Source organism: Poeciliopsis prolifica, unplaced genomic scaffold (genome assembly GCF_027474105.1).
Source record: "Poeciliopsis prolifica strain line A6 unplaced genomic scaffold, Auburn_PproV2 SCAFFOLD116, whole genome shotgun sequence".
Lineage (NCBI taxonomy): Eukaryota > Metazoa > Chordata > Actinopteri > Cyprinodontiformes > Poeciliidae > Poeciliopsis > Poeciliopsis prolifica.
The window spans coordinates 180,480-208,462 of NW_026562491.1; the positions used below are offsets into that span (position 1 = coordinate 180,480).

Here is a 27,983-nt window from a genome sequence, read left to right on the forward strand (position 1 = left end):
CCTTCATCCTGTCCACCAGGAGGCAGAAATGAGTAACAGATGTTTATTTAAGACTCATTTAATCATCAGATAAAAGCTTTACATTTAATAACATTCTAAAAACAGCAGAAATTCTCAGGAAAACATAAAAAACAACAAAAGTTAATAAAAATGAGTCATAGGAGACAAGAAATATGATTAAAAACAGCAGAATAACAATTAAATGATCATAATGTCCATCATATTAATGTTAACCTAAATATCTATTTTCATTTGATTTTATCTCTGATTTGACTAAATGTGTTTAAATTGTCCTTCTTGTGTTTCCATCCAGTTCAAACTGACTTCAGGTTCTTCAGACTTCACACAGTCAGACATTAGAAGCAGAAACTATTGAGCAGGTTTCCTCCTGTTTCTCATCCTCATACAAATATTTACACAACAGTGAAACTTCTCGGCATCGAATGCTAATTAATGAGTGGAATTATTGATTTCCCTTTAAACTAATCAAAACTATTGATCACATTGATGAGCTCTAAATAAAAAACTGTCATATTTCAGAATTTTAAAGGTCCAAATCTGGTGGAAAAAGCCTTAAACTGGATTACCTAAAAAAGCATTAAGACAGCTCCAGCTCCTCCAGAATGCTGCTGCAAGAGTCCTAACTAACACAAAAAGAGATCAGCACATCAGTCCAGTTCTCAGATCTCTGCACTGGCTGCCTGTTGCTCAAAGAATTGACTTTAAAATTTCTTTAATAGTTCATAAAGCACTTCATAATAGAAATCCAAACTACATTTCTGGTCTTCTGCAACCCTACGTCCCACTCAGACCGTTAAGATCATCAGAATCAAACCTTTTAACTAAACACGGAGAAGCAGCTTTTAGTTTTTATGCTCCAACATTATGGAATAAACTTCCTGCTTATTGTAAGTCTGCGCCTAACTTGAGTTTATTTAAAACAAGGTTCAAAACCTTCTTATTTGAAGTTGTCTATTCTTACATTTTTAATCCCACTCATTTACTATAATTAAAATTTGAATGTTTACTTTGTCTATTTTTTTAATCTGCTTGTCCTTTTATTATTATTATTATTATTATTGTATTTTTTTTAATCTTCTAACAGTTTGTAGTCCTTATTTTTCTTGTACAAGCACTTTGAATTGTCTTTGTCTGAAAGGTGCTATATAAATAAAGTTGCCTTGCCTTAAATTCCCAGATGTTGAGGAGCCGTCGGGTCCAATCAGAGTAAAACTTGGTGCTGATCTGCAGGATTCTTCAGAACCGACCCGGTTAGCGGGCCGGAAGCGGCTGCATCTGCAGGGAGTCGTAGGTGTCTCTGGTGACCGAGCTCAGACCCTGAAAGCAGCCCATCAATTAATCAATCAGCTGATCAGAGCAGATGTTGGACGGGTCGGAGCGGTCCGGTCCAGAGCGGTCCGGTCCGGTCCGGTCGGTACTCACCTGGTAAACCTGCTCGTTCTTCCGCTGACGCTGCAAAAACAAGAGTTTTTAATGCAACCGGTTCCAGAACCTGACAGAACCTCATCGTGTTCAGACGCTCACCTCTCTCCTCACAGGAAGCTCTTTATACGTCGGTTCTGATCGTTTCTGCAGGCCCTGAAACCCAAACAGAACCAGTTAGATAAACATCCAGAGGTCACTGCGGTTCTGGTCTGGACGGTTCGTCTGGTACCGTGTAGGTGGAGTCATCCGGCGCTCGGCGGTTCTGAGAGACACAACGAGAAGAAACAAGATGAAGCATCTGAACAGAACCAGAACCTTCAGAACCGGACATCTGGACTCACCCGTCCTCGCTCCGGGTCGGTCATCAGCGGCTCGTAGGTGTCGCCCGTCGCTCTGCTGAGAGACTGAACACAAAAACACATGAAGACGAATTCAAGAGAAAATCTGAGCTGCGACACGACGAGACGACGGGACTCACAGCGTAGGTTCCATCGTCTGAGCCCTTCGCTTTGGTTCTGAAGAACTGGAACACAGAAGGTCCAGAATAAGTTCTGAAAACTCACAAACCGTCTGAAAGAACGAATTTATAAAAATATGTTTGTGATGACAGTTTGTTATGAAGCTGATCGACTGTGAAAATATCGACCTGCAGCAAAAACAACCAATCAGAGCCAGGAGGAGGGCTTGGTGCTGACAATCATTCTCATGTATTCACTGCTGAATGTGTTAAAGGCAGAAAAATGACTTAATGTTTCAGGAAAACTGTTTATTGTTTTCCTTTTTCTACCAAATAAACAGGTTTTAATCTCAACCAGAATTTTATTGAAGGATAGTTTTGATATTTTATTTCACTTGTTTTTATTGATTTTAGATATTTAAAATGTTTTCCAGTTCTAGAGCTAAATGGTCATTAAAATGTAAAGTTACTGATCTGTCTTCTTGATTATGATAATCTTGGTCTTAAATAATAATGTGTTCCTGGTTTGACCCGTCATGGAAACATGTTCTGCCTGGTTCTGCCTGGTTCTGTTGGGTTTGGACCCACCTTCTCCTTGATGAACATGCCGGTCATGATGAGACCGTAGAGACCCAGAAACCCGTCCAGGTCTGGCTGCAGCTGCTAGAATATGTGTGTGTGTGTGTGTGTGTGTGTGTGTGTGTGTGTGTGTGTGTGTGTGTGTGTGTGTGTGTGTGTGTGGTGTGTGTGTGTGTGTGTGTGTGTGTGTGTGTGTGTGTGTGTGTGTAGAGGGGATGTTGATTTAATGCTTAGGAACATTTTCCATCAGCAACAAACTCAGCAAGATTTAAAGAACAATGGCTACAGAGGAGGAGGAGGAGTCTCTGTGGTTACTAACCAACAGCGGATGAGGAAGAGTGAGGATGGGGACACAATGCAGACTCAGCAGATTGTAACGTTTTCCACGTACCGTTCCTCCAGCGGTTCAGTTCAGCCTCCAGCCTCTGGATGGCGCTCTTCAGGCTCTTGTTCTTCTCCTTCTCGTATTTCTTCTTCCACTCCTCTGCGGTCAGCTCCAGGTTCACACACACCGTGTTCTTGATGGTCTTCGCCCTGAACCAGACAAGATGGCCACCATCAGTCCATCACAACATCTGCACATCAGGAGGGTTCAAATGTATTTGGGACAAAATAACTGCAAGCCAAAAAAATGACATTTTTAACAAATAAATCACAAAAATTGTTGTGATTCTTTTAATATACTCAACAATAAACAAAGCATAAATATTTAAATTTAAAAAGTAAAATTACTCAGAGGGTTTTTTGTAGAATTTTTTGTAAATTGAAAAAAACTGAAAAAGTATTTATCTACTCTTGCTAATAAAAATAAAATGTCCTGGAAGCTTGAATCCAGCAACTAAAAGCAGATTTTAGTTCATAGATGTGAAGTTTTGAGTAAAGACAATAAGTGCATGTTCTAGATACCATGACAATAGGGAACCAAAAGCTAGAAACAGATGATCACTGTGTGATGCATCTAACATGATTTTCATTTAAAAGTTGTAGTTTTTGTCCTGATTTCTTTTCTTTTTGTGCTTTGAGTCCCGCACTAATCAGTCCTCGGGCCGTAAATGGCCGCGTCCCTCACTTTGAACACCTGAGTTAGTTTGCAGAACTGACATCAACTTTCACCTGCACACGACCCAAAGATCTGAAACACTGCAGGCGAACATACATGACATCTGACACGCATGGTGGTGGCAGTATCATGATGTGGAGCTGATTACACTCTCAATTCATTGCAGAGAGAGGACACAATAAAAAAAGGGAGCATCACTTTTAAATTCCCCAACTTTACTTCAAATCAACATCTACAGATGGGGTGTCCAAACTGCGGCCTGAGGGCCATTTGAGGCCCCTGAAATGATTTGTCGGCCTCCAGACAACAAGTCAAGAAGAGCCTCCAGCACAAGCAACAAGAATGCAGCGAATGGTTTTCTGGATGGTAAGACAACCACAAAACTTGTCTTTTCCAGCAGCCATTGTATCAAACATACTGAAGCTCAGCTTGGGTTGCTAGGTAACTGTTTGCTAATTTGTGACATTACATTCTGGAGGTTTTAGTAAACCAAAGAAACAACAACAAAATAACATTAACATTTAGTTTTTCGCAGCGTTTGGACTGTTCCTAGAAGCAGCCGAGATCCAAAACCTGAATGTGTTTCCTTTAGCTGTCGCTCCAGAGAAGAAGCCAGGAGTACCTCTGTCCAAACATGAGCGTGGACTTGGTCTCGGCCTCGTTGTAGACGGACGGCGAGCAGCAGATGATGATGGTGGTGTGGCAGTTTCCTCCCAGGGAGTCCTGCAGGATCCGGGTCATCTTGCTGTCTCTGTACGGCACGTGGGTTTTCTGGGGGAACCGGATCAGATCAACCATCTCCAACTCGCTCCATCAGAACCTCAGGGAGAACCAACTCACCGTTCCCTCAGCCAGAGCCGAGATGACGTTCCCCAACGCCGACAGAGATTTGTTGATGCACCGCCCCCTCTGCTCCGGTCTTGCTGACCTGTCAAACAATCGGACTTTATGAATCTCACAGCTCAGCAGAGGAATGCGACCTCATTAATCTCAGACTGACCTTCTCGCTGCCGGCCAGATCCACCAGGTACAGCTTCCTTCGACGTTTCTTCTCCGTTTCCACGTTTTCCTGCTTGATGTTGATCAGAAAGATGCTGTGGCTGCGAGAGCTGTGCTCATTCATGTCTGCAGCAGAAAACAGAAAAATCATTCATTAAAAAAAAATATATCATTCATAAATCATCTTCTGCTCATTGTATGTAAAGAAAGTCCCTTTTAAATAAGCCAACGCCACATAGGCAATGATGACAGAAGATAAAAAAGTCAATCAAATGTTGTTTTAATCCATTTTCTGCAGCAGTTGCACATATAATCATTTTACCAGATTGTGTTTTTTGGTGAGAAAAACTCAATTTCCCAAAAGATCGTCTGATTTTACTCCATCCAACAACATAATAAAGATATTTAGTAGGAAAAATAAACCCTAACAGGAAATATTTTACCAGCAAAAATATGTTTTTGAACAAGATTTTTGATATCTTTATGGAAATATAATTTTTAACCAAATATTTTTTTGCAAATGCATTTTAAATGCTCTCGGGCTTACTGCACCCTACTGGCCAACAGTAGGTAGTTCAGGGTTATTTTTGTACTTTTTGATGTGAAATTTCATTTTGCCACAGAAAATCCACAGTATAGCAGCTGAAACTGAGAGAAAATGTGTTATTTGTCTAAATGATATCAATAAAGGCATGCAGCAACAAAACACAGATCAAAAAGTTCATGATTGCAGAATTAGACTTCAGTATAAAACAAAAAATGGTAAATCTGCAGCAGGCACAAAACATGTCTTAGACTTGTTCTACATATTTTCTGTTTTTGTAAAAAGTTATAATTGAATAAATGTGATAAATAAATATGTTTACGTACTTGTCACTGCCACGTGCCGATTGGCCTTTCCCTCGTCGATGACGTCCATCACTTCCTCAGGACTGGACACGAAGCGCTCAGTGCAGCCCTGAAACAGAGAGCCTCAAGAGCAGGCCGTTACAGCTGGAACAACATCATTTACAGATAAAAACATCGAAAATATGTTTGTGTCAAACCAGATCTAACCCTCATTGAAGAAGTTGAAACTCGTCTTACTGACCTTCACATAGGGCACTCTGTTCTTGTCTTCATGCAGCGAGGTTCGTCTTCGACACTGAAAGCAAGACAAAGATCTCAAAACTCAGCTGGTGCTAGAATTGAGAAAGATCCTCAGTAAAATGTGGATTCCTGAAGGTCAGAACGTGGAAGTGGGAGAACAGACTCACCGTCCAGCAGGTCTCTGATTTTACCCAGGTAGATTTCAAAATAAGAAACCTGCAGAGAGAACACACAAATTTAGAGTCTGGTCACTGCTTACTGAGAATTTAAACATTTTGTATTTATTATTACTCTAATCATAAATGTAAGGTCTACTAACCTGGTAGTCACGTACGACAAGGGAATCAGTGACTATAAATCTTTATGATCAATTAGCGTATCAGAAACTAGGTTCATCTCAGGAGGAAAAAGTGAAACAAAGAGTTGAACAAAACACATATTTATTACACATTTTGGCAATAACACGAACAGAACAAAATAGTCAATGTTTTCCTCTAGGAGTCCTAAGTCAAGTCAGTCAAGTTCAGGGGTTTCTTTTCCTTTGATTCGGTTTCAGTTCAGTTTTCAGATCTGAATGTCATGTTGTAGCTAACCCTAACCCAATCCCACCCATCTAGTGGAACAGAAGGTTCTTCTTTGGCATCGTAGTGGACACAATGTGAATCTGATCTTGTGGATCCTGGCTCGCTGTTCTTCATGTGTTGTTCTTCAACACAAAAAAACCAACAACCTGCATGTAGCATAAATATCTTTCACTTTAGTGTTATTATGCAACTCTAAGTCACCTCAGTGAAATTTTATCTCCTCTCCGTGTAGATAAAATTATTTGTACTTGTGATAAATAACTTTTGTCTTTTAACTCAACAAACATCACAAAAATACTATTCACTGAATTTACATCAATATCTTATTTTTAGCACTCTTAAATTCCTTACAGCGAAATAAATTAAATACCTCATCAGTATCACCATTTCAAAAGAAAAGGTGCAATATTAGCAGAATATTAGCGAGAAACATTTCTAATTCACTTACAAACATCATGTAGAAACATGCATTCTGACCCATAAACAAGTATCGCCGATTGTTTTTTTTTCCATTCAACTTTAAACTATAAAATTTCATGACAATCCAACCTTTAATACAAAACAGCAAAACATTAGCTTGTGGCTAATCGATAGCTAACGAGCTAATTGTAGCACAGAACTCACCGGAGATTCGCAGCAAGAAAAAGAAATAAATTAAATCCAAAATCTAATTCTACATTAGAGAGATTTAATCTAAAAAATTATTTAATTTTTAGATTAAATCTAAAAAACATCGACATGACGGCACCAGGTCCAGTTCTGGTTCTGCCCTCTGACCTCTTGGCCTCCTCCGGCCTGTAGGTAGAGATAGGCCAGGTTCTGGAGCCACAGTGATGCTGATCGGTGATACGAACTGGATTCTGATCCGAATCCTGAGACGGATTCAAGCTGCAGCTTCAACATCAGAACCAGATGAAGTTTCTTCTAAAGAACATTTCAGATTGAGTCTCTGAATGTAGGAACTGATTTCATAAACACAAGAGAGTCAAAGAGAACCGGGTCAGAGAGAACCGGGTCAGAGATAGAACCGGGTCAGAGATTGGTTGTTAATGTTATTTAAATACTTTTATGAATTGATAATCATTTCAGTTTGAGATGAGTAAAATTTAATTTGCTGCTTTTGAATAAACGTTTATTGTTTCAAAGAGAAAAACAACAGAAGTAAAATGTCTTATTTCAAATGAAAGCTAACAAAGGAACTCGTTTCTATGGCTCTTAATGTGAAAGTACTCACCGGAAAAGAATGTAGTTTGTAAACGCTCTAACTTTATCAAGTAGGTGTAGTTATCATCTGGGTCCGCTAGAGGGCAGAAACCGCCCTGCTCTGATATTAATAGTTCAGTTCGCGGCTCTGCAGCTAAAACATCAACATCATTCTGACTGTTTGCAGGATAATTTAACTTTTCATAAATATTTTTCTACCTTCAGACCGGAAGCTCAGCATCTTATCGCCTCAACCAGACTTTGTTTCAGCTCTGTTGGAGCTGAAGCTCCAGTTTTAAGAACCACAGCTCCTCTGAAGCCGCTGCTAGTCTGTTAGCATCTTTAGCTCCGCTCAGAGTTTCTGCGGGATGTTTTCAACTCTGTGGAGATGCTTCTAGTTCACACTGACAGATAAAACTCTGATTTCATGTTAAAATATGAAGAAGATTTAAGAAATAACAGAAACACCAAGAGAGCAACAAGGGCTTCATTAGCGGGAATCTAGCTAACTGCTAACTTAGCCTTCTGGCCCCTTAGTGGACACTAGGGGCCCAGACTGTCCAACGTCTGCAACTACAACAAGAGTAAAGCCAGAGAGCATTTATTTGAATAGCACTTCCTTTGGATTCTTTCAAAAATAAAACAATGACCTAAATTCTCCCGTAAGTACATTTTAGCTTGTTTGTTTATTATTCTATCAGAAAGCATAAGTGGGTAATTTACTTAGGAGATATAGATGAGTTATCAATATGTTAATAACACATCTATATATCAGTCAATTAGACCGACTATAATAATATTAATAATAATATTAATATTTATAATGAAAATGACATAAATGTGATCAACTTAAAAAACGTCTGAAACCAGCTGCAGCTCTACAAACTCACCTCTATATTGAGAGCGGGGAATTTCCGCCCTCTCGTGTCCATAGTGGGAACTACAGTACTGATAATGCTGCATTTACTTTTAATATCAATTAATGTGGAATTTAGAGAGAAACTAACAGTCTTCCTGAGACATATCCGCAGTTTTCTGACTCAGGTAGAGATATTATACTGACACATTTTACTTTACTGGTTGCACTTATATATGAAATAAAAATAGATGTAAATCATAAAATAAAGCTGCTGTTTTAAACGTTTTTTCTAATAAGATTTTTTTTCTAAAATCCTGCAGTGACTTTTATTTCCCAACAGTAATGTAAATCTGACTTGATCTGACTTCATAAACTAAAACTTAAAACAAAAATAAACATCAAAATGACTGTAGTTATGATAGATCACCACTAGAGGGGAGTAAGAACTCAATCAACCATCATAAAACTGATAAACTTTAAACTTTTCACTAAATAGTTTCTAATGACAACAGCTTTATTAACTAATCCTATGAATAATAATCTATATATTTTATACTTGTATGTTATTAGAGACGGAGATAAATTGTTAAAATCATTTAGACACAAAGTGAACAACAACTACTCAGAAAGTAATCATTTCTATAACTCTTGATAAAAATGTAGCTGAAAAAACATTACATTTCATTCTGTAAAAAATATATATATATTAACTGTGGCTAATTTTGAGAATCAAAGTGTCAAAAAGCTACAAATATCAAAAACATATTTATTAGTGATAAGCTTCAACCAGCTGAGATCAGAGCATCAAGCTGGATAAAATCATCGAAAGGACAATTAATAAAATGGAAAAGTCAATAAAGGTTTTGATAAATAAATAAAAAATATCCGCGCACTGTAGCAAACAGATTAACTTTTAATTTTGTTTTCTGGAAGAGACTCGCTTTCTACCGCCCTCTTGTGGTCACACATTGTAACTACACACTAAAATCATTTACGCTACTTTAATAATAAATCTATGAGCGATTATTAATTTCCTTAATCCTTTATACAAGTTTAATAATACATTAGTGAGTGATGATCAGTGAACTGAAGTACACTCGCTGCTGTTCAGCATCAGAGTTTAAATCTGCAGCTGCTGATAATCAGTTTTTGTGTAAAACAAGATGCTGCTAGTCAGTTAGCATCGTTAGCTCCGCTCAGAGTCTCTGCGGGATGTTTTCATCTCTGTGGAGCTGCTTCTAGTTCACACTGACAGATAAAACACTGATTTCATGTTACAATAGGAAGAAGATTTGAGAAATAACAACAGAAACACCAAGAGAGCAACAAGGGCTTCATTAGCCGATCGGCAGCGGGAAACCAGCTAACTGCTGACTTAGCCTTCTGCCCCCTAGTGGACACAGTATGCAACTACAACAAGGGTAAAGCCAGAGGGCATATTTGTGAATAGCGCTTCCTTTGGATTCTTTCGAAATAAAACAATGACCTAAATTCTCCAGGAAGTACATTTTAGCTTGTTAGTTTATTATTCTATCAGAAAGCATAAGTGTGTAATTTACTTAGGAGATATAGATGAGTTATCAATATGTTATTAACACATCTATATATCATATCAACTGTTTTATTGATATTGATATTTATCATGAAAATGATATAAATGTGATCAACTTAAACGTCTGAAACCAGCTGCAGCTCAACACTCACTTCTATATTCAGAACGGGGTATTTCCTCCCTCCGGTGGCCATAGTGGGAACTACAGTCCTGATAATGCTGCATTATTTACATTAATATCCACTTAATGTGGAATTCTGAGAAAAACTAAAAGTCATTCTGAATCATATTAACAGTTTACTAACTCAAATATTATTCTGACAGATTTTACTTCACTGTTTGGAGTTATATATGTAATAAAAATAGTTGCTGTTTTAAACGTTTTTTCTAATTTTTTTTCTAATAAGATCCTGCAGAGACTTTTATTTAAGAACAGTAATGTATCTGACTTCATAAAATAAAATTTAAAACAAATACAAACATCAAAAATGACTGTAGTCATGATAGTTCACCACCAGAGGGCAGTAAGAACTCAATCAACCATCATAAAACTGATAAACTTTAAACTTTTCACAAAATAGTTTCGAATGACAACTGTATTAACTTAATCCTGTGAATAATAATCTATTTGTTTCATACTCGCATGATGATAGAGAACGAGATTAATTGTTAAAATCATTTAGACACAAACTCAACAACAGCTTCTTAGAAAGTAATAACTTCTATTACTCTTCATGGAAATTTAGCTGAAAAAAATTTACATTTTATGCTGTAAACGTCCCAAAAAGATTAACTATGGTAAATTTGATAAAGTCTAAAAAAAGCTACAAATTTTAAGAAAAACATATTTATTAGTGATAAGCTTCAACAAGGAGAGATCAGAGCATCAAACTGGATAAAACCACCTAAAGGACAATTAATAAAATGGAAAAGTGGACAAACCTTTTAAGCAAACGGATTATATAACTTAATTTTTTGGAAGAGACTCGCTTTCTACCGCCCTCTTGTGGTCACACATTGTAACTACACACTAAAATCATTTATGCTACTTTAATAATAAATCTATGAGCGATTATTAATTTCCTTAATCCTTTATACAAGTTTAATAATACATTAGTGAGTGATGATCAGTGAACTGAAGGACAGTCGCTGCTGTTCAGCATCAGAGTTTAAATCTGCAGCTGCTGATAATCAGTTTTTGTGTAAAACAAGATGCTGCTAGTCAGTTAGCATCGTTAGCTCCGCTCAGAGTCTCTGCGGGATGTTTTCATCTCTGTGGAGCTGCTTCTAGTTCACACTGACAGATAAAACACCGATTTCATGTTAAAATAGGAAGAAGATTTGAGAAATAACAACAGAAACACCAAGAGAGCAACAAGGGCTTCATTAGCCGATCGGCAGCGGGAAACCAGCTAACTGCTAACTTAGCCTTCTGCCCCCTAGTGGACACAGTATGTAACGACAAACAGAGTAAAGTTAGAGAACTAATATGTGATTAGCACTTCCTTTGGATTCTTTCAAAGTAAAACACAAGGAACTAAATTCCCCGTAAGTACATTTTAGCTTATTAGTTTATGAATGTATCAGAAAGCACAAGTATGTCATTTTCTTCCGGTATGGTATAAATTACATTATTGGGCTCTGAAGCCAAATTATCGTAATTATTCTGTTTTCCAGAAAAAATAAATATTTCAAAAATATTCTCCTGACAAAACAGAAAACAAAGCATCTTGGCGAAAAAACCGAATTATTTAATCAGGAAACATTAATATGTAATTTACTTGATATATAGATGAGTTATCAATATGTAAATAACACATCTATATGTCAAATCAACTATCAGTTCGTTAGACAGACCATAATATTAATATTTATAATGACAGCTCGCCTCTATATTCACAGCGGGGTATTTCCGCCCTCTGGTGGCCATAGTGGGAACTACAGTGCTGATAATGCTGTAGTAGTTATGTTTAATATCCACTTAATGTGGAGTTTTGAGAAAAACTAACAGTCTTCCTGAGTCCTATCCACAGTTTACTAACTCAAATATTATCTGACATATTTAAATTCGGTGTTTGGAATTATATATGAAATGAAGACAGATTTAAAACGAAAATAAAGCTGCTGTATTAAACTCTTTTCAGGACGTTTTTCTGATCAGATTGTGTAAAATACTGAAGTGACTTTAATTTAAAAACAGTAATGTAAGCTGACTTGATCTGACTTTATAAAATGTAAAAATAAACTAAAGATTAACATCCAGTTGAACAATTTACATGAAGAATATCTGTAGTTATGATAGTTCACCACCAGAGGGCAGTAAGAACTCAATCAACCCTCATAAAACTGATAAACTTTAAACTTTTCACTAAATTGTTTCTAATGACAACAGCTTTATTAACTCAATCCTATGAATAATAAGCTATATTTTATACTTGTATGTTATTAGAGATGGAGATAAATTGTTAAAATCATTTAGACACAAAGTGAACAACAACTACTCAGAAAGTAATCATTTTTATTACTCTTGATAAAAATGTAGCTGAAAAAACATTACATTTCATTCTGTAAAAAAATATATATATATTAACTGTGGCTAATTTTGAGAATCAAAGTGTCAAAAAGCTACAAATATCAACAAAAACATATTTATTAGTGATAAGCTTCAACCAGCTGAGATCAGAGCATCAAGCTGGATAAAATCATCGAAAGGACAATTAATAAAATGGAAAAGCCAATAAATGTTTTGATAAATAAATAAAAAATATCCGCGCACTGTAGCAAACAGATTAACTTTTAATTTTATTTTCTGGAAGAGACTCGCTTTCTACCGCCCTCTTGTGGTCACACATTGTAACTACACACTAAAATCATTTACGCTACTTTAATAATAAATCTATGAGCGATTATTAATTTCCTTAATCCTTTATACAAGTTTAATAATACATTAGTGAGTGATGATCAGTGAACTGAAGGACAGTCGCTGCTGTTCAGCATCAGAGTTTAAATCTGCAGCTGCTGATAATCAGTTTTTGTGTAAAACAAGATGCTGCTAGTCAGTTAGCATCGTTAGCTCCGCTCAGAGTCTCTGCGGGATGTTTTCATCTCTGTGGAGCTGCTTCTAGTTCACACTGACAGATAAAACACTGATTTCATGTTAAAATAGGAAGAAGATTTGAGAAATAACAACAGAAACACCAAGAGACCAACAAGGGCTTCATTAGCCGATCGGCAGCGGGAAACCAGCTAACTGCTAACTTAGCCTTCTGCCCCCTAGTGGACACAGTATGTAACGACAAACAGAGTAAAGTTAGAGAACTAATATGTGATTAGCACTTCCTTTGGATTCTTTCAAAGTAAAACACAAGGAACTAAATTCCCCCGTAAGTACATTTTAGCTTATTAGTTTATGAATGTATCAGAAAGCACAAGTATGTCATTTTCTTCCGGTATGGTATAAATTACATTATTGGGCTCTGAAGCCAAATTATCGTAATTATTCTGTTTTCCAGAAAAAATAAATATTTCAAAAATATTCTCCTGACAAAACAGAAAACAAAGCATCTTGGCGAAAAAACCCGTGAATTATTTAATCAGGAAACATTAATATGTAATTTACTTGATATATAGATGAGTTATCAATATGTAAATAACACATCTATATGTCAAATCAACTATCAGTTCGTTAGACAGACCATAATATTAATATTTATAATGACAGCTCGCCTCTATATTCACAGCGGGGTATTTCCGCCCTCTGGTGGCCATAGTGGGAACTACAGTGCTGATAATGCTGTAGTAGTTATGTTTAATATCCACTTAATGTGGAGTTTTGAGAAAAACTAACAGTCTTCCTGAGTCCTATCCACAGTTTACTAACTCAAATATTATTCTGACATATTTAAATTCGGTGTTTGGAATTATATATGAAATGAAGACAGATTTAAAACGAAAATAAAGCTGCTGTATTAAACTCTTTTCAGGACGTTTTTCTGATCAGATTGTGTAAAATACTGAAGTGACTTTAATTTAAAAACAGTAATGTAAGCTGACTTGATCTGACTTTATAAAATGTAAAATTAAACTAAAGATTAACATCCAGTTGAACAATTTACATGAAGAATGTCTGTAGTTATGACAGTTCACCACCAGAGGGCAGTAAGAACTCAATCAACCATCATAAAACTGATAAACTTTAAACTTTTCACTAAATTGTTTCTAATGACAACAGCTTTATTAACTCAATCCTATGAATAATAAGCTATATATTTTATACTTGTATGTTATTAGAGATGGAGATAAATTGTTAAAATCATTTAGACACAAAGTGAACAACAACTACTCAGAAAGTAATCATTTTTATTACTCTTGATAAAAATGTAGCTGAAAAAACATTACATTTCATTCTGTAAAAAAAAATATATATATTAACTGTGGCTAATTTTGAGAATCAAAGTGTCAAAAAGCTACAAATATCAACAAAAACATATTTATTAGTGATAAGCTTCAACCAGCTGAGATCAGAGCATCAAGCTGGATAAAATCATCGAAAGGACAATTAATAAAATGGAAAAGTCAATAAATGTTTTGATAAATAAATAAAAAAATATCCGCGCACTGTAGCAAACAGATTAACTTTTAATTTTATTTTCTGGAAGAGACTCGCTTTCTACCGCCCTCTTGTGGTCACACATTGTAACTACACACTAAATCATTTACGCTACTTTAATAATAAATCTATGAGCGATTATTAATTTCCTTAATCCTTTATATAAGTTTAATAATACATTAGTGAGTGATGATCAGTGAACTGAAGGACACTCGCTGCTGTTCAGCATCAGAGTTTAAATCTGCAGCTGCTGATAATCAGTTTTTGTGTAAAACAAGATGCTGCTAGTCAGTTAGCATCGTTAGCTCCGCTCAGAGTCTCTGCGGGATGTTTTCATCTCTGTGGAGCTGCTTCTAGTTCACACTGACAGATAAAACACCGATTTCATGTTAAAATAGGAAGAAGATTTGAGAAATAACAACAGAAACACCAAGAGAGCAACAAGGGCTTCATTAGCCGATCGGCAGCGGGAAACCAGCTAACTGCTAACTTAGCCTTCTGCCCCCTAGTGGACACAGTATGTAACGACAAACAGAGTAAAGTTAGAGAACTGATATGTGATTAGCACTTCCTTTGGATTCTTTCAAAGTAAAACACAAGAATTCCCCCGTAAGTACATTTTAGCTTAGTTTATGAAAATATCAGAAAGCATAAGTATGTCATTTTCTTCCGGTATGGTATAAATTACATTATTGGGCTCTGAAGCCAAATTATCGTAATTATTCTGTTTTCCAGAAAAAATAAATATTTCAAAAATATTCTCCTGACAAAACAGAAAACAAAGCATCTTGGCGAACAAACCTGTGAATTATTTAATCGGGAACCATTAATATGTAATTTACTTGATATATAGATGAGTTATCAATATGTAAATAACACATCTATATGTCAAATCAACTATCAGTTCGTTAGACAGACCATAATATTAATATTTATAATGACAACTCGCCTCTATATTCAGAGCGGGGTATTTCCGCCCTCTCTTGGCCATAGTGGGAACTACAGTCCTGATAATGCTGCAGTAGTTACGTTTAATATCCACTTAATGTGGAGTTTTGAGAAAAACTAACAGTCTTCCTGAGTCCTATCCACAGTTTACTAACTCAAATATTATTCTGACATATTTAAATTCGGTGTTTGGAATCTCTGCGGGATGTTTTCATCTCTGTGGAGCTTCTAGTTCACACTGAAAATCCAAACGTTAAACATGAAAAAACCTTATGGTGAATAATTAAATATGAAAAATTAATATAGTTTAAAATATTACGAGTGGTTGGATTCAATTAAAATTTGTTGCTGAGTCTGCCATTAATTTTTCGCAATTAATCAAAGAAACATGACTGAGTTAATCTGTGAATTAATGTGTCACACATTAATGTTATTTCAATACTTTTATCTGTCTGAAGAAATAAGAAAATTATATGTGGAAAAAAACTCAGCGGAGTTTAATTTGCTGCTTTTGTGTATGGTTTTGTTGTTTAATAAAAGTTAAATATATTATTTCAAATAAAAGCAAACAGTAAAATGACCCGTTTCTATCGATCTTAATGTGAAAGAACACGCCGGAAGTGAATGTGCAACGTTAACTCTCTAACTTTATGACGTGGCTGTAGTTACTATCTAGATCCACTAGAGGGCAAATACCGCCCTAAAATGATATTAATAGTTTAGGAGCCACAGCTCCTCTGAAGCTCCTGCTGGTCTGGTAGCATCGTTAGCTCCTCTCAAAGTCTGCGATCTGGTTCATCTCTGTGAAGCTGCTTCTTCTTCACAAACAAAACATTGATTTTATGTTAAAATATGAAACAGATTTAAGAAATAACAGTAGAAACACCAAGAGAGCAACAAGAGATTCATTAGCTGATCAGGAGCGGGAAAGTAGCTAACTACTAACTTAGCCTTTTGCCCCCTAGTGGACACAGTGTGTAACGACAGCAAGAGTAAAGCTAGAGAGCAGATATGTGAAAAGCACTTCCTCTGGGTTCTTTCAAAGTAAAACACAAGGAACTAAATTCTCCTGAAAGTACATTTTAGCTTGGAAGTTTATTATATTGTAAGAAAGCTTAATTGTGCAATTTTCTTACGATATTATTATTATTATATAATTGGGCCAAATTATAGTAATTATTCTGTTTTCCAGAAATAATTATTTCTTAAAAATTCTCCTGACTAAACCGGAAATTCAGCATCTTGGCAAACAAACCTGTTATTGTATTAATATGTACCTTATTTGGTAGATATAGAGTTATTTGTATGTAAATAACACATCTATATATTAAAGTCCATTAGACAGACCACAATATCAATATTTATAATGAGAAAGATATAAACGTGATCAACTTAACAGAAGTCAGAAACCAGCTGCAGCTCTACAAACTCACCTCTATATTCAGAGCGGGGTATTTCCGACCTCTGGTGGCCATCGTGGGAACTAAAGTCTTGATAATGCTGCATTATTTACATTTAATGTGGAGTTTAGATAAAAACGAAGTTTTCCTCAGTCATATTGACAGTTTACTAACTCAAATATTATTCTGATATATTATAATTCATTGTTTGGAGTTATATGTAATGAAGACAGATTTAAAAAGAAACTAAAGCTGCTGTGTTAAACTCTTTACAGAGTTTAGGACAAAGAATTTGATCATGTCAGAAAACGGCCACATGACCATGATAGCGATTGAGTATGCAGATCAATCAAAACCCAAATTAACGAAAGGTTTTCATCACGGGAAAATTGGACAGATAAAGTTCTCTGAGCCACAAAGAAATCCCACAAAACAATGTGGCACATCCAGTTCACTTCAGAACAATACGCTTATTGCTTGTTGTTGTTGAGCTTTCTTGCAGATTCGTGATTTTTCTGATCAAACTGAATAAAATCCTGCAGTGACTCTTATTTAACGACAGTAATGTAAGCTGACTTGATCTGACTTTATAACAGTGAAAATTAAAACAAAGAGAAACATCTGGTTGAACAATTTCTATTGATGATGTAAATAATGAATAAATCCAGAACGACGGCAGGATGACCGATGGAGAATGTCCTGATATGTGAGGAAAATTAACTGTTTCATCTCATGAACATATAAACTTTTGTCCAAGCATCATCAGAGGTGGAGTCGCTCGTCCCGTCTGTATCAGCGCTGAATTTTCCTGCGTACCTGAACACATCTTCAGTAAAACCAGCCTCACTGAAGCCAACAGACCAGAGCTACGTTGCAGGAAAACTCTGAAGCTTCTTGCTGGTTTTGGCCTCTAAACTGAGACGCGCTCTCATAAGGAGTGAAATGTTGCACTAGGTGCAGGAGATGACCTTTAACCCCTGGTCCCAGGTTTTAGGCGGTGTTGAGGTGAAGAGCGAGGCTCCTGATCTGCTGTGAGTGACGTGACGCTCGGTGGAAGTTCTGCATCCTGTTGCAGCTTCATGTTGGAGACGTGAGGTTTTGCTTCTCCTGTCAGGGATTTGATGGGAAACGAGTCACAACATTCAGATGATTTCGTCACTTTGACGATGCAAACTCTGGTTCCTCAGTGTTTGGTCTGTCAGAACGCTGGCTCAGGTTTCTCCTCTAGTTTTTCTTTAAACTTGTTCCACTTTAAATCCACACAAATAAACCACAGAAAGTTATTTTCTCATCTTCTGATGCAAATTTGCATCCATCAACAAAAGCAGGAAAATAAAACTGTTCTCCTTGAACTACAGCTGTGCAAACTGATCCCATCACATCTGTGAGCAACATGGAGTCGATCTCTGTTTCACCTTTGACCTTTTCTTCCTTCTTGTTGCATCAGAAACTTAAAGTGAATAAAGACGTTTGAGTGAAACCAGGTTTCAGGTGGACTGAAGTCGTCTTCACTGTGAACTTAATCAACTTTCTGCTTCACAACAAAACCTTTCAAATCCAAACACACATCCAAGCAGCCGAGTCCAAATGATCCACGTTCAAATATTGTTTCTTTTCTCTGCAGGATCTGGTCAGGACGTCTGGATCTCAAGTGGATTTAATGCCACAGATCCAGAGGAAGTTTTACTGTTTGGCTCTGAATCTATAGAGCTGCTATCATGTCTGATTTTAGATCAACTTTTTTCACCTCAACAGAATAAAATGACATTTTGTCCCATTAACAAACTCTTTAAAGCTTTTTAATGAAATTTATGCTTCATGTTTTTGCTCAATTCAACTTTTCTAACAAACTCAGAGTATTTTTCTCTCTTTTGTTCCTGCAGATCATCAAACAGATCAGATGAAAAATAAAACTGAAAATCTTCAACAATCGACGTCTAGAAAATATTTGAAATAGAAATAGAAAATGTTCTGAGGTCAAAGGTCATCGTCTTGATCCAGAGTCTCTTTAGACTCAAACTGCTGCAGCTTCAACCTGTGAGGATCAGCAGGACACAGAGACGTTCTCTACTTTACAGAGATCAGAACCTGCAGAGAGAAGAAGGAAGGAGAGCAGATCAGTGAGTGTTTCCAGTAGCAGTCAGTGACGCAGCACATCCAGTAGATGGTTTCCAGTCAGACTGATCTCAGAGCTGTGACCAAGATGAACCTGATCAGTTGTTTCCTGTTGAACTGAGAGAACAAGCAGGTCTGAGATCAGATCTGCTGCTGTTTGATGAATGAGGACCACTGTCTCTAGACATGTTGGACGCTGGAGTCCAGCTGGACGTCCTGGAGACATGGACACAGCAACAACACAGCAAGCTGCTGCTCCTCTGATTGGCTGATTGCTGTGTCCAATCAGGAAGCCTGAACCATTCTCCTCCCACTGAGAAGCTGCAGCTTTACTGGGAACACTGGATCTTTGCTTTGATGCTGACTGGGTTTAGTTCAATATGCTGACAGCAGCTGGACTCACTGCAAACATTTACTTACTCTAAAGTCTCTACAAGATCCTTTAGCTGCTGAACATCTGATTCCTTCAGGTTGTTTCCATACAGGTCCAGTTCTGTCAGACGGGTCGGGTTGGACTTCAGAGCTGAGGCCAAATCATCACAGCTGATCTTTGACAAACTGCAGAACTGCAACCTGAATGAAGAATAAAAGATGTGAACCAACAGGATGCAGGTTAACCAGTCCAATAGAACCAGTTAAAGATTCTCATGAATATTAATGCCAACAAGCTGCTGCTCCAATAAAGACCTGCTGACTTCAGAACCAGAACCAGAACCAGAACCTGGTACTGGGTCATGATGTGTTGGAGGATTTTAGTCAGTAAAATCATTCCAGGTTCTGATCAAAGTCTTGAAGCATCAATCATTGATTATTGATTTGTTCCTGTCAGATTCCAGGAATTCACTTTTCTAGACTGGATGACCTTTGACCTGCTTGACCTGAGGGGGATTTCTACACACTGGGGTCCGAATGCTGTCCTGTTCTGACCTCAGATCAGCAGGTCCAACTCAGTTACACAGAGAAACTAAATTAAACTCTGGATCCAGGAACAAACTCAGAAAATTGATTAGATCAGAAGAAATGAACTTTGATTGATGATCAATTATATAGAATTATTCACAGAAATATCAATAATTATATCATTACATACACCAATATCTCCAGTCTGCAGCCTTCAGTCTGTAGAAAACCACAGAGATCCTTCAGTCCAGAATCTTCCAGGTTGGTTCCGATCAGGCCCAGTTCTGTCAGATGGGTCGGGTTGGACTTCAGAGCTGAGAACAGAGACGTCCAGCTGGTCTCTGATAAACTGCAGCAAATCAATCTGAATAAAGAATAAAAGATGTGAACCAACAGGATGCAGTTAAAACTGAAATATGAACAAATCAATAATAAATGTATAAATTAATTTCCCTGAATGTAAAGAAACATGATGAAGTGATTCTAACATCTGATCCAGTCAAACTGGTTTAAAGAGTCCAAACCAGCAGAACCAGAACATTTGATCAACAAAGAAAGTCAAAGTTTGTCTCAAAGTTTCTGAGGATCTTAAACTCAGTGGATGTTTTTCTCTCCATGTTTCCTTCCAGGCTCTGGATTCTCCGACTGCTCTGTCCATCATTGATCTGCTGATATTTTATGGCTCCAGTTTTCTTCATTAATCTATTAATGATGTTTTTCTTGCTGCTTGTATTTGAACTGCAGCTCATTGCTCAATATGACAGATGGAAACGGGTTGATTTCAATCCTTTTATCATATCATCACATTCTGAAAGTTGATCATTTTGTGCTGATTCAGTTTCTGAACCATCAACTAGAAAATATTGATCTTTTCTCTGTGAGGTCATTGTGGGTCATTTGGTTCTGGTTCTGAATCGTTCATCAGAGACGCTGCAGAAATGGGAATATTGATCAGGATATCAGCATCTTTAATCTGGTCTAGTTAAAGCACTGCAACACCTGGACTCTGTAAACCTGGACTGGATCATCATCAACTAATAGCAGAAGATTTAAAGCTAATGTGGGATTTATGGATCTTCAATAAAGGGACATTTCATGTTGACCTTTGACCTGCTTGACCTGAGGGGGATTTCTACACACTGGGGTCCGAATGCTGTCCTGTTCTGACCTCAGATCAGCAGGTCCAACTCAGTTACACAGAGAAACTAAATTAAACTCTGGATCCAGGAACAAACTCAGAAAATATTGATTAGATCAGAAGAAATGAACTTTGATTGATGATCAATTATATAGAATTATTCACAGAAATATCAATAATTATATCATTACATACCTCAATGTCTCCAGTCTGCAGCCTTCAGTCTGTAGAAAACCACAGAGATCCTTCAGTCCAGAACCTTCCAGGTTGGTTCTGCTCAGGTCCAGTTCTGTCAGATGGGTCGGGTTGGACTTCAGAGCTGAGAACAGAGACGTCCAGCTGGTCTCTGATGAACTGCAGTGATACAATCTGAATAGAGAATAAAAGATGTGAACCAACAGGATGCAGTTAAAACTGAAATATGAACAAATAAATAATAAAATGTATAAATTAATTTCCCTGAATGTAAAAGAAACATGATGAACTGATTCTAACATCTGATCCAATCAAACTGGTTTAAAGAGTCCAATCCAGCAGAACCAGAACATTTGATCAACAAAGAAACTCAAAGTTTTCTATCAGCCTGGATGAGTTGAGCTATTTCTGCTGGTTCCTGATCATCAGACCCGACTTGGTAACTGGATCAGAACCAGTCAGGTTCTTCATTAATGGCCTTTGGGTTCCTATTAAAGCTGCTGAAAGCCAATGGAGGCCATTATTTCCTCAGGAGACGGTTCCTCTCTGACCCGGCCCAACAGAACCACAGCCTCAGGACAAAGCTGAGGAACCTGCTGCTGCTGCAAACCTCACTTTCATTCATTGCATCTAGATTTGCTTTTCTACAATCAGTGGTTTCTTAGACGTTCATTAATGAGGATTTGAACTCGTCAGTGTTTGTGGCTCTGGAGGATCAACATTTCATTCTGATGTAAAGAATCAGAAATAAAAGCATCTGAATCTTTACCAAACTGAAACATCTCCATCATTCATTCACAGCATTTCAATTATTTTACTCATTTTGTTCATCAAAAACATTTTAAAGAGAAAAACTGAAAACAAAGTTCAATAATCTCAAAGTCTGAAATAAGAAAATAATTAATAAGGTCAAAAGTTTTAGAGATTTTATTCTGATAATTAAACAGGTTGTTTTAAAATAATATATTTAACATTAAATTGATTAACTATTGATTAAAGAATCAATAAATGATTTTATTGAATAATAGAGAAAACAAACCTCAGATTCTTCACTTTACTGACTGAATTCTCCAGGATCTCAACCAGATGATTCATATCAGATTCTCCACCTTCATCTATGTAGATCAGATTATCTCCAGTTCAGTCAGATCTGGGTTGGACTTCAGAGTCGAGGCCAAAACTTCACATTCAGCCTTTTGGATCCAACAGTCACCAAGTCTGTGATTAGAGAAGAAATAAATTCAGTGCTGATGAAATCAATCTGGATCATAAACAGACTAAAATATGATAACAGTGATGTCATCATCTGATCATCATCTGATCAATATCTGATCAATATCTACTGAGTTTGACCCCACAGAGAATCTGTGCAGTTCCTGGTTAAAGTCCAGGTTCTGGTTCTGGTTCTGGTCCAGGTTCTGGTTCTGGTCCAGGTTCTGGTTCTGGTTCTGGTTCTGGTCCAGGTCCAGGTTCTGGTTCTGGTTAAAGTCCAGGTTCTGGTTCTGGTTCTGGTTCTGGTCCAGGTTCTGGTCCAGGTTCTGGTTCTGGTCCAGGCTTCATGTCCTCAGACCTTCAGCTGCAGTCAGATGTTGAAGATCTTCTATCATCAGTGAAGGAAAGTTCAGTTTCTCTGCAGCAGCTGATGAGAGGCTGACTGAGCTGAATGAAGGAAACGACTGGAGATGATGGAGAGGAGGAGGAACTGCTCACAGCTCTGACTTGGACTAGACCGTTTAGACCAAGCAGGAAGTGAGTTATAAATGAAGTGAGCAGAACAGGAAGTCCAGCTGCTGTGGACCTCTGGCATCTCTGGGTTTGTTGAGCCACTATCTGCTGCATCATCATGAATAATAGTAATATATTGTAGAAACATGTTTCCCAGCAGGTTATTAAATGCTGCCACAGAGGAAACTGGGAGCAGAACAACACATGATGCTCCAGTTCTGTCTCCGTCCATCTGCTGGATTTGATGCTTTAACAAAGTAGAAAGTGGATAGTCGTCAACCTGCTGCAGCTAAAAGCTTCACGTTGTTCTGGTCGTCCTGCAGAGCAGCAGCAGAACCGGTCCTGCTGCTCCTTCCGGTCTGAACCGTCTGGACTGGGTCAGAAACCGGGTCCAGGTGACCCAGGATCTGCAGATGATCCTCATTAATATGTCTGCACACATTGAGATGAGACAGACTGATAAACTCTCAGTCCATCAGTCTGATCTACTATAGTGATGATATGGATCATGGTGGACAGAACCAGAACCAGAGTGTTTGGGTCCATTTTTCATGATGAAGCAGTGAAATTTCTCCAGTAACTAGAAGATGTTGGGATCCATTTTCTGCTGCATGGTTCATAGAGAATCTCCTGATTCAATGTGTTGACAGTAAGTAATGATTATTAGGAACATTTTGGACTCAAAGTATCAGATATTGATATGAAACTGGAACTTTCACTAAAATCATTTTCTGGTCTCCAGCAAAATTAAAACGTCTCAGACAGCAGAGGCGGAGACAGAGGGGTGGCAGGGATTGCATTTGCCACCCCCAACAGAGGCCTTGCCACCCTACTGCCACCCACACTGGAAATGGTCATTTTAAAATATACTTATGAGATCGGCAAAGACCCGGGCCGGATCCGGGCCGGACCAGGGCCGGACCAGCGCCGGACCAGCGCCAGACCAGGACCGGACCCGGGCCAGACCCGAGCCAGACCAGCGCAAGACCAGGGACAGACCCGGGCCAGGAAAGGGCTGGATCCGGGCCGGACCAGGGCCAGGCCACGGCAAAACCAGGGACGGACCCGGGCCAGGAAAGGGCCGGACCCGGGCCAGACCAGCGCAAGACCAGGGACAGAACCGGGCCAGGAAAGGGCCGGATCCGGGCCAGACCAGGGCCTGGAAAGGGCCGGATCCGGGCCGGACCAGCGCCAGACCAGAACCGGACCCGGGCCAGACCAGGACCGGACACGGGCCAGACCAGGGCCAGATCCGGGCCGGACCAGTGCAAGACCAGGGATAGACCCGGGCCAGGAAAGGGCCGGACTCGGGCCGAACCTGGGCCGGATCAGGGCCGGACCATGGCCGGGCCACGGCAAAACCAGGGCCAGGAAAGGGCCGGATCCGGGCCGGACCCGAGTCAGACCAGCGCAAGACCAGGGACAGAACCGGGCCAGGAAAGGGCCGGATCCGGGCCGGACCAGCGCCGGACCAGGACCGGACCCGGGCCGGACCAGGGCCGGTCCAGGGCCAGCCCAGGGCCGGATCCGGGCCGGACCAGCGCAAGACCAGGGACAGACCCAGGCCAGGAAAGGGCCGGACCCGGGCCAGACCAGGACCGGACCCGGGCCAGACGAGGACCAGACCAGGTCCGGACCCGGGCCGGACCAGCGCAAGACCATCATTTGTATATGGACCCCTGTGATAAAGCCTTGCTCACCCTTTGGCCACCCCTTGAAAAAAAGTCGAGCTCCGCCACTGCAGACAGAAACAGTTTATATTAAAATCCTGTTTATGAATCATGTTTGGTGGATGAATCATAAAATGTGACAGATGAGAGACGTCTGATCAAGCAGAGTGTTTCTGACTCCATTTGGGTCATGAACCAAGAAACCCTGTGGAGAATCAACAATAATTATAGTTTATTAATGACAATAAATTTAACAGATTTCAGGAAAAACGACTCAAAGATGATTTGAACCAGAACAACACAGAGGATTTTTCTCCCTGGATTTTATGGGACGAAGCAAAAACTTTAATTATCTGGTTCTCTAACGAGAAAGAGAGAAATGTTTAAAAGATTAGAAAACTAAAATCTCTACAAATACAACGTATGGAAAATATTAATAAACAAATCAGAGAAACAAGGAGAGAAACTGTTTCTATGAAACCAGATGGAGGAAAAGGATAAATTTATTCAACTCAACTATTATGGAAATAGATCAAAGCAAAGAAACTGATAGCAAACTAATAGATTTATCAATAAATTAAAATCCAACAGATAAAGACACCGATCTCTAAAACACATGAGAATCTGTTGAATGATCCTCCACTCAGTTCTGCTCTCAGCCTCATGCAGTTTTTGCTGCTGCTCTGGATTCACCATCGATAGGAACAGATCAAAATCATCCACTAACAACTAATCACTGATCAATAAAGTCATTAAAGACTGAAAGGGAATCAGACGGCAGGTGAGGAGGCGACCCGGCAGAGCGGCTGCTGAAGGATTGATTAGATCAGAACTTTGTGGAGGGGAAACGCCGCCATCTTGGATCAGAGCAGAGATGTCAGTGATTCCTAAACCTGGTAAAGATGAAACTGGATGTGGTTCATAAACCAACATCAGTTTGAAACATTGATTACAGGATCACTGCAGCAACACTGGATAAATATTATAATCCCAGGAATTACAGACACAGATCAGATTTAATCTGGTTTTATCATCAACATTCAAACCCATGACAACGTGGGCTCCTGACCTCACAGGTCAAAGGTTAAACAGAATCAATAAAGTCATTTAGATGCTGAAAAGGCTTTGATTCAATGTGTTGGAAATATCTTTATTGAGCTCTGGACAGATTTGGCTTTAATAATCAGATTATAGGTTGTTTCAGTCTGTATGAATCACATTCTGCCAGGATTAGATTAATGTGGATTATCAGATTCAGGAAAGGGTCTGTGGCCGAGGCTGAACCCTCATCGCCACGTTGCTGCTTTTATTGATCCATCAGAGAACAACAACATTATGGGAGGAACTATTAAGGAACAAGACCAGACGATGAGCTGCTAACGCTAACTGCTAACGCTAACTGACCCAGAGTTAGCCGACCTGATAGCACAGGATGCTACGTCAACGATGGATTATAGTCAGAATGGTTGATTTCTGGTCCATAATCAATGATCAATCAGCAAACAATCATCCAATTCTAGTCAGAACCAAAGTTGAAAATGTGTCAACGAATCATTTGAGGTTGAAATTGATGAATCAAACGCCGATAACTGATCAATATCTGTTATCGGCAGATATTGATCGAGTCAATATCTGATCTATATTAAATCAATAAATGCTTTCCCAACTCCCTCTTCAGTACTTTGGTTCTTGGTTTGGTGAAACTGAACTGGATCTTTATCAGCATTTGGACATTTTTAATGAATTTAATCAACTTATTTTTCAGTGTTTGTGATTAATGGAGGATTGAACCAGTTATTGATGAACTTTAACCCCTGTATATATTGTCAATAATTGTTCCAACTGCAGTTCAAATCACCTTTTGCTCTATTTTTCTGTCTCTGGTGTTAAATCAATCCTGATTTGATCTTTAGGTTTTCTGATAAACACTTTATTTTAAAAAATTGACTCATTTTTACCACGAGCTGCAGCATCATAAATGCTGCAGCATAGTGCAGCATTTATGATGCTGCACTATGCTGCAGCATTTATGATACTGCAGCATAGTGCAGCATCATAAATGCTGCAGCTTGATAGCTAAATGTAACTGTATGTGTCGACTGGCATAAGATAAATATTTATGAATATTCCTCATTAACTTAGCAGTGAGTGTACATCAATCAATCAGATTGACTGATTGATTGATTGATTGAGTGTACATGGGGAACCGAACGCTTTGTGTTTGTTCTCAGACCTGTAACCAGTTCCCTACTTAATATTTCTGCTTGTTACAAAACGTCTCTCTTGCTCTGCAGAACCTGGTTTCTTTAGCAGAATGCTCTCAGAGTCAAGATAAGCAACCAGCAGCTTCTGCATGCTGAGTTTTTAAATTAACACCACAAAGGAGCAGCAGACACGAACAGACAGTCAGTTTGACACAAACTTATTTTAATCTCATCAGAGAACATGTGAAATTTCCTCCCAGAATGTTTTAATGTTTTCCTGGGCGAATAACATGCAACACTGATGATGATGATGATGATGATGATCATCAGAACATTCACATTAGACTGGAAGGAAATAATTCAGGAAATTCATCCAGTGGAGAGACTGACTGTCATGAAGACTTTCTGCTGATCAATAAAAATATTGGAAGAGAAGAAACCTGAACCTGGAACCAACTGGAGGATCAATGTAATCATCTAGTTTTATTGTGAAAGTTCTCACTTTGGGTTTTATTGTTTTATTATTTAATTGTCTTTGTTCAACAAGATACTTTGCAGCTTTTGTTAGTGGAGGTTTGAATGTTCAAAGTATTTATATTTCTGAAACTGTAAAAATAACAAAATATAAAGTTTATGAAAAATAATCCAGAGGATGAAGGAAGTAGATAAAGAGCAAAAACATCCAGAATCAACTTGAAGACAGAAGAAGAAACAGGAGGACAATAGAGCTGAATCAGCATCACAATGAAAACATCTGGACTCACCGAGCCTTTCTGCAGTTCCTCACAGCTGGAACCAGTCTCCGTCGTCCATCTGATGATGTGTTGTACTTCCAGGTCCAACTCATCCAGAATCTCTGACATCTGCAGCATGAAGGCCAGAGCTGAACAGTCAGTCACTGAGAGCTTCTTCCCTGAATCCAGCAGCCGTTGGATCTCCTGATAAAATGAGACGTCGTTCATCTCCACCAGACAGTAGAAGATGTTGATGCTTCTGTCAGGAGAGATTCTATCAGTGTTCATCTCCTTCAGGTTGGTGATGATTCTCTGGATGGTTCTGGACTGGTCTCTGTCTGACCCAGCAGATCTTCTAAGTCTCTGGTTGGACTCCACAGTGAGACCATGAAGGAAGCGGACAAACAGGTCCAGGTGGCCATTTTCACTGCTGAGGGATTTCTCCATGACTTCCTTCATGAACTCATCTAGAGATGTTTCTCTGTATTCGTCCCAGGAACGTCTTGATCTCCTCTGA

At 38.5% G+C, this 27,983-nt stretch overlaps 1 protein-coding gene and 1 pseudogene across 1 annotated transcript; both read right to left on the reverse strand.

Annotated features, from left to right (window-relative positions):
- Window positions 1-1,442: 1,442 nt before the first annotated feature.
- Window positions 1,443-16,860, reverse strand: LOC129354689 (kinesin heavy chain-like; annotated as a pseudogene).
- A 1,702-nt stretch (window positions 16,861-18,562) lies between these two features.
- Window positions 18,563-27,778, reverse strand: LOC129354680 (NACHT, LRR and PYD domains-containing protein 12-like). The gene is made up of 6 exons (XM_055024167.1): window positions 27,497-27,778; window positions 22,173-22,351; window positions 21,134-21,307; window positions 19,991-20,164; window positions 19,321-19,473; window positions 18,563-18,873 (listed from the first exon to the last, which is right to left on the reverse strand). The coding sequence occupies exons 2-6, from the start codon at window positions 22,226-22,228 to the stop codon at window positions 18,867-18,869; spliced, it is 564 nt and encodes a 187-aa protein (XP_054880142.1). The 5' UTR covers window positions 22,229-22,351; window positions 27,497-27,778; the 3' UTR covers window positions 18,563-18,866.
- Window positions 27,779-27,983: the final 205 nt, after the last annotated feature.

Bases quoted from the DNA above. Each gene is read 5' to 3' on its own strand.
- LOC129354680 (XM_055024167.1), bottom strand. From the start codon at position 22,228: ATGAATCATCTGGTTGAGATCCTGGAGAATTCAGTCAGTAAAGTGAAG. The intron at 20,165-21,133 runs GTATGTAATGAT...TTCTTTATTCAG, and splicing joins TGCAGACTGGAGACATTGAG to ATTGATTTGCTGCAGTTTAT. The intron at 19,474-19,990 runs GTATGTAATGAT...TTCTTCATTCAG, and splicing joins TGCAGACTGGAGATATTGGT to GTTGCAGTTCTGCAGTTTGT.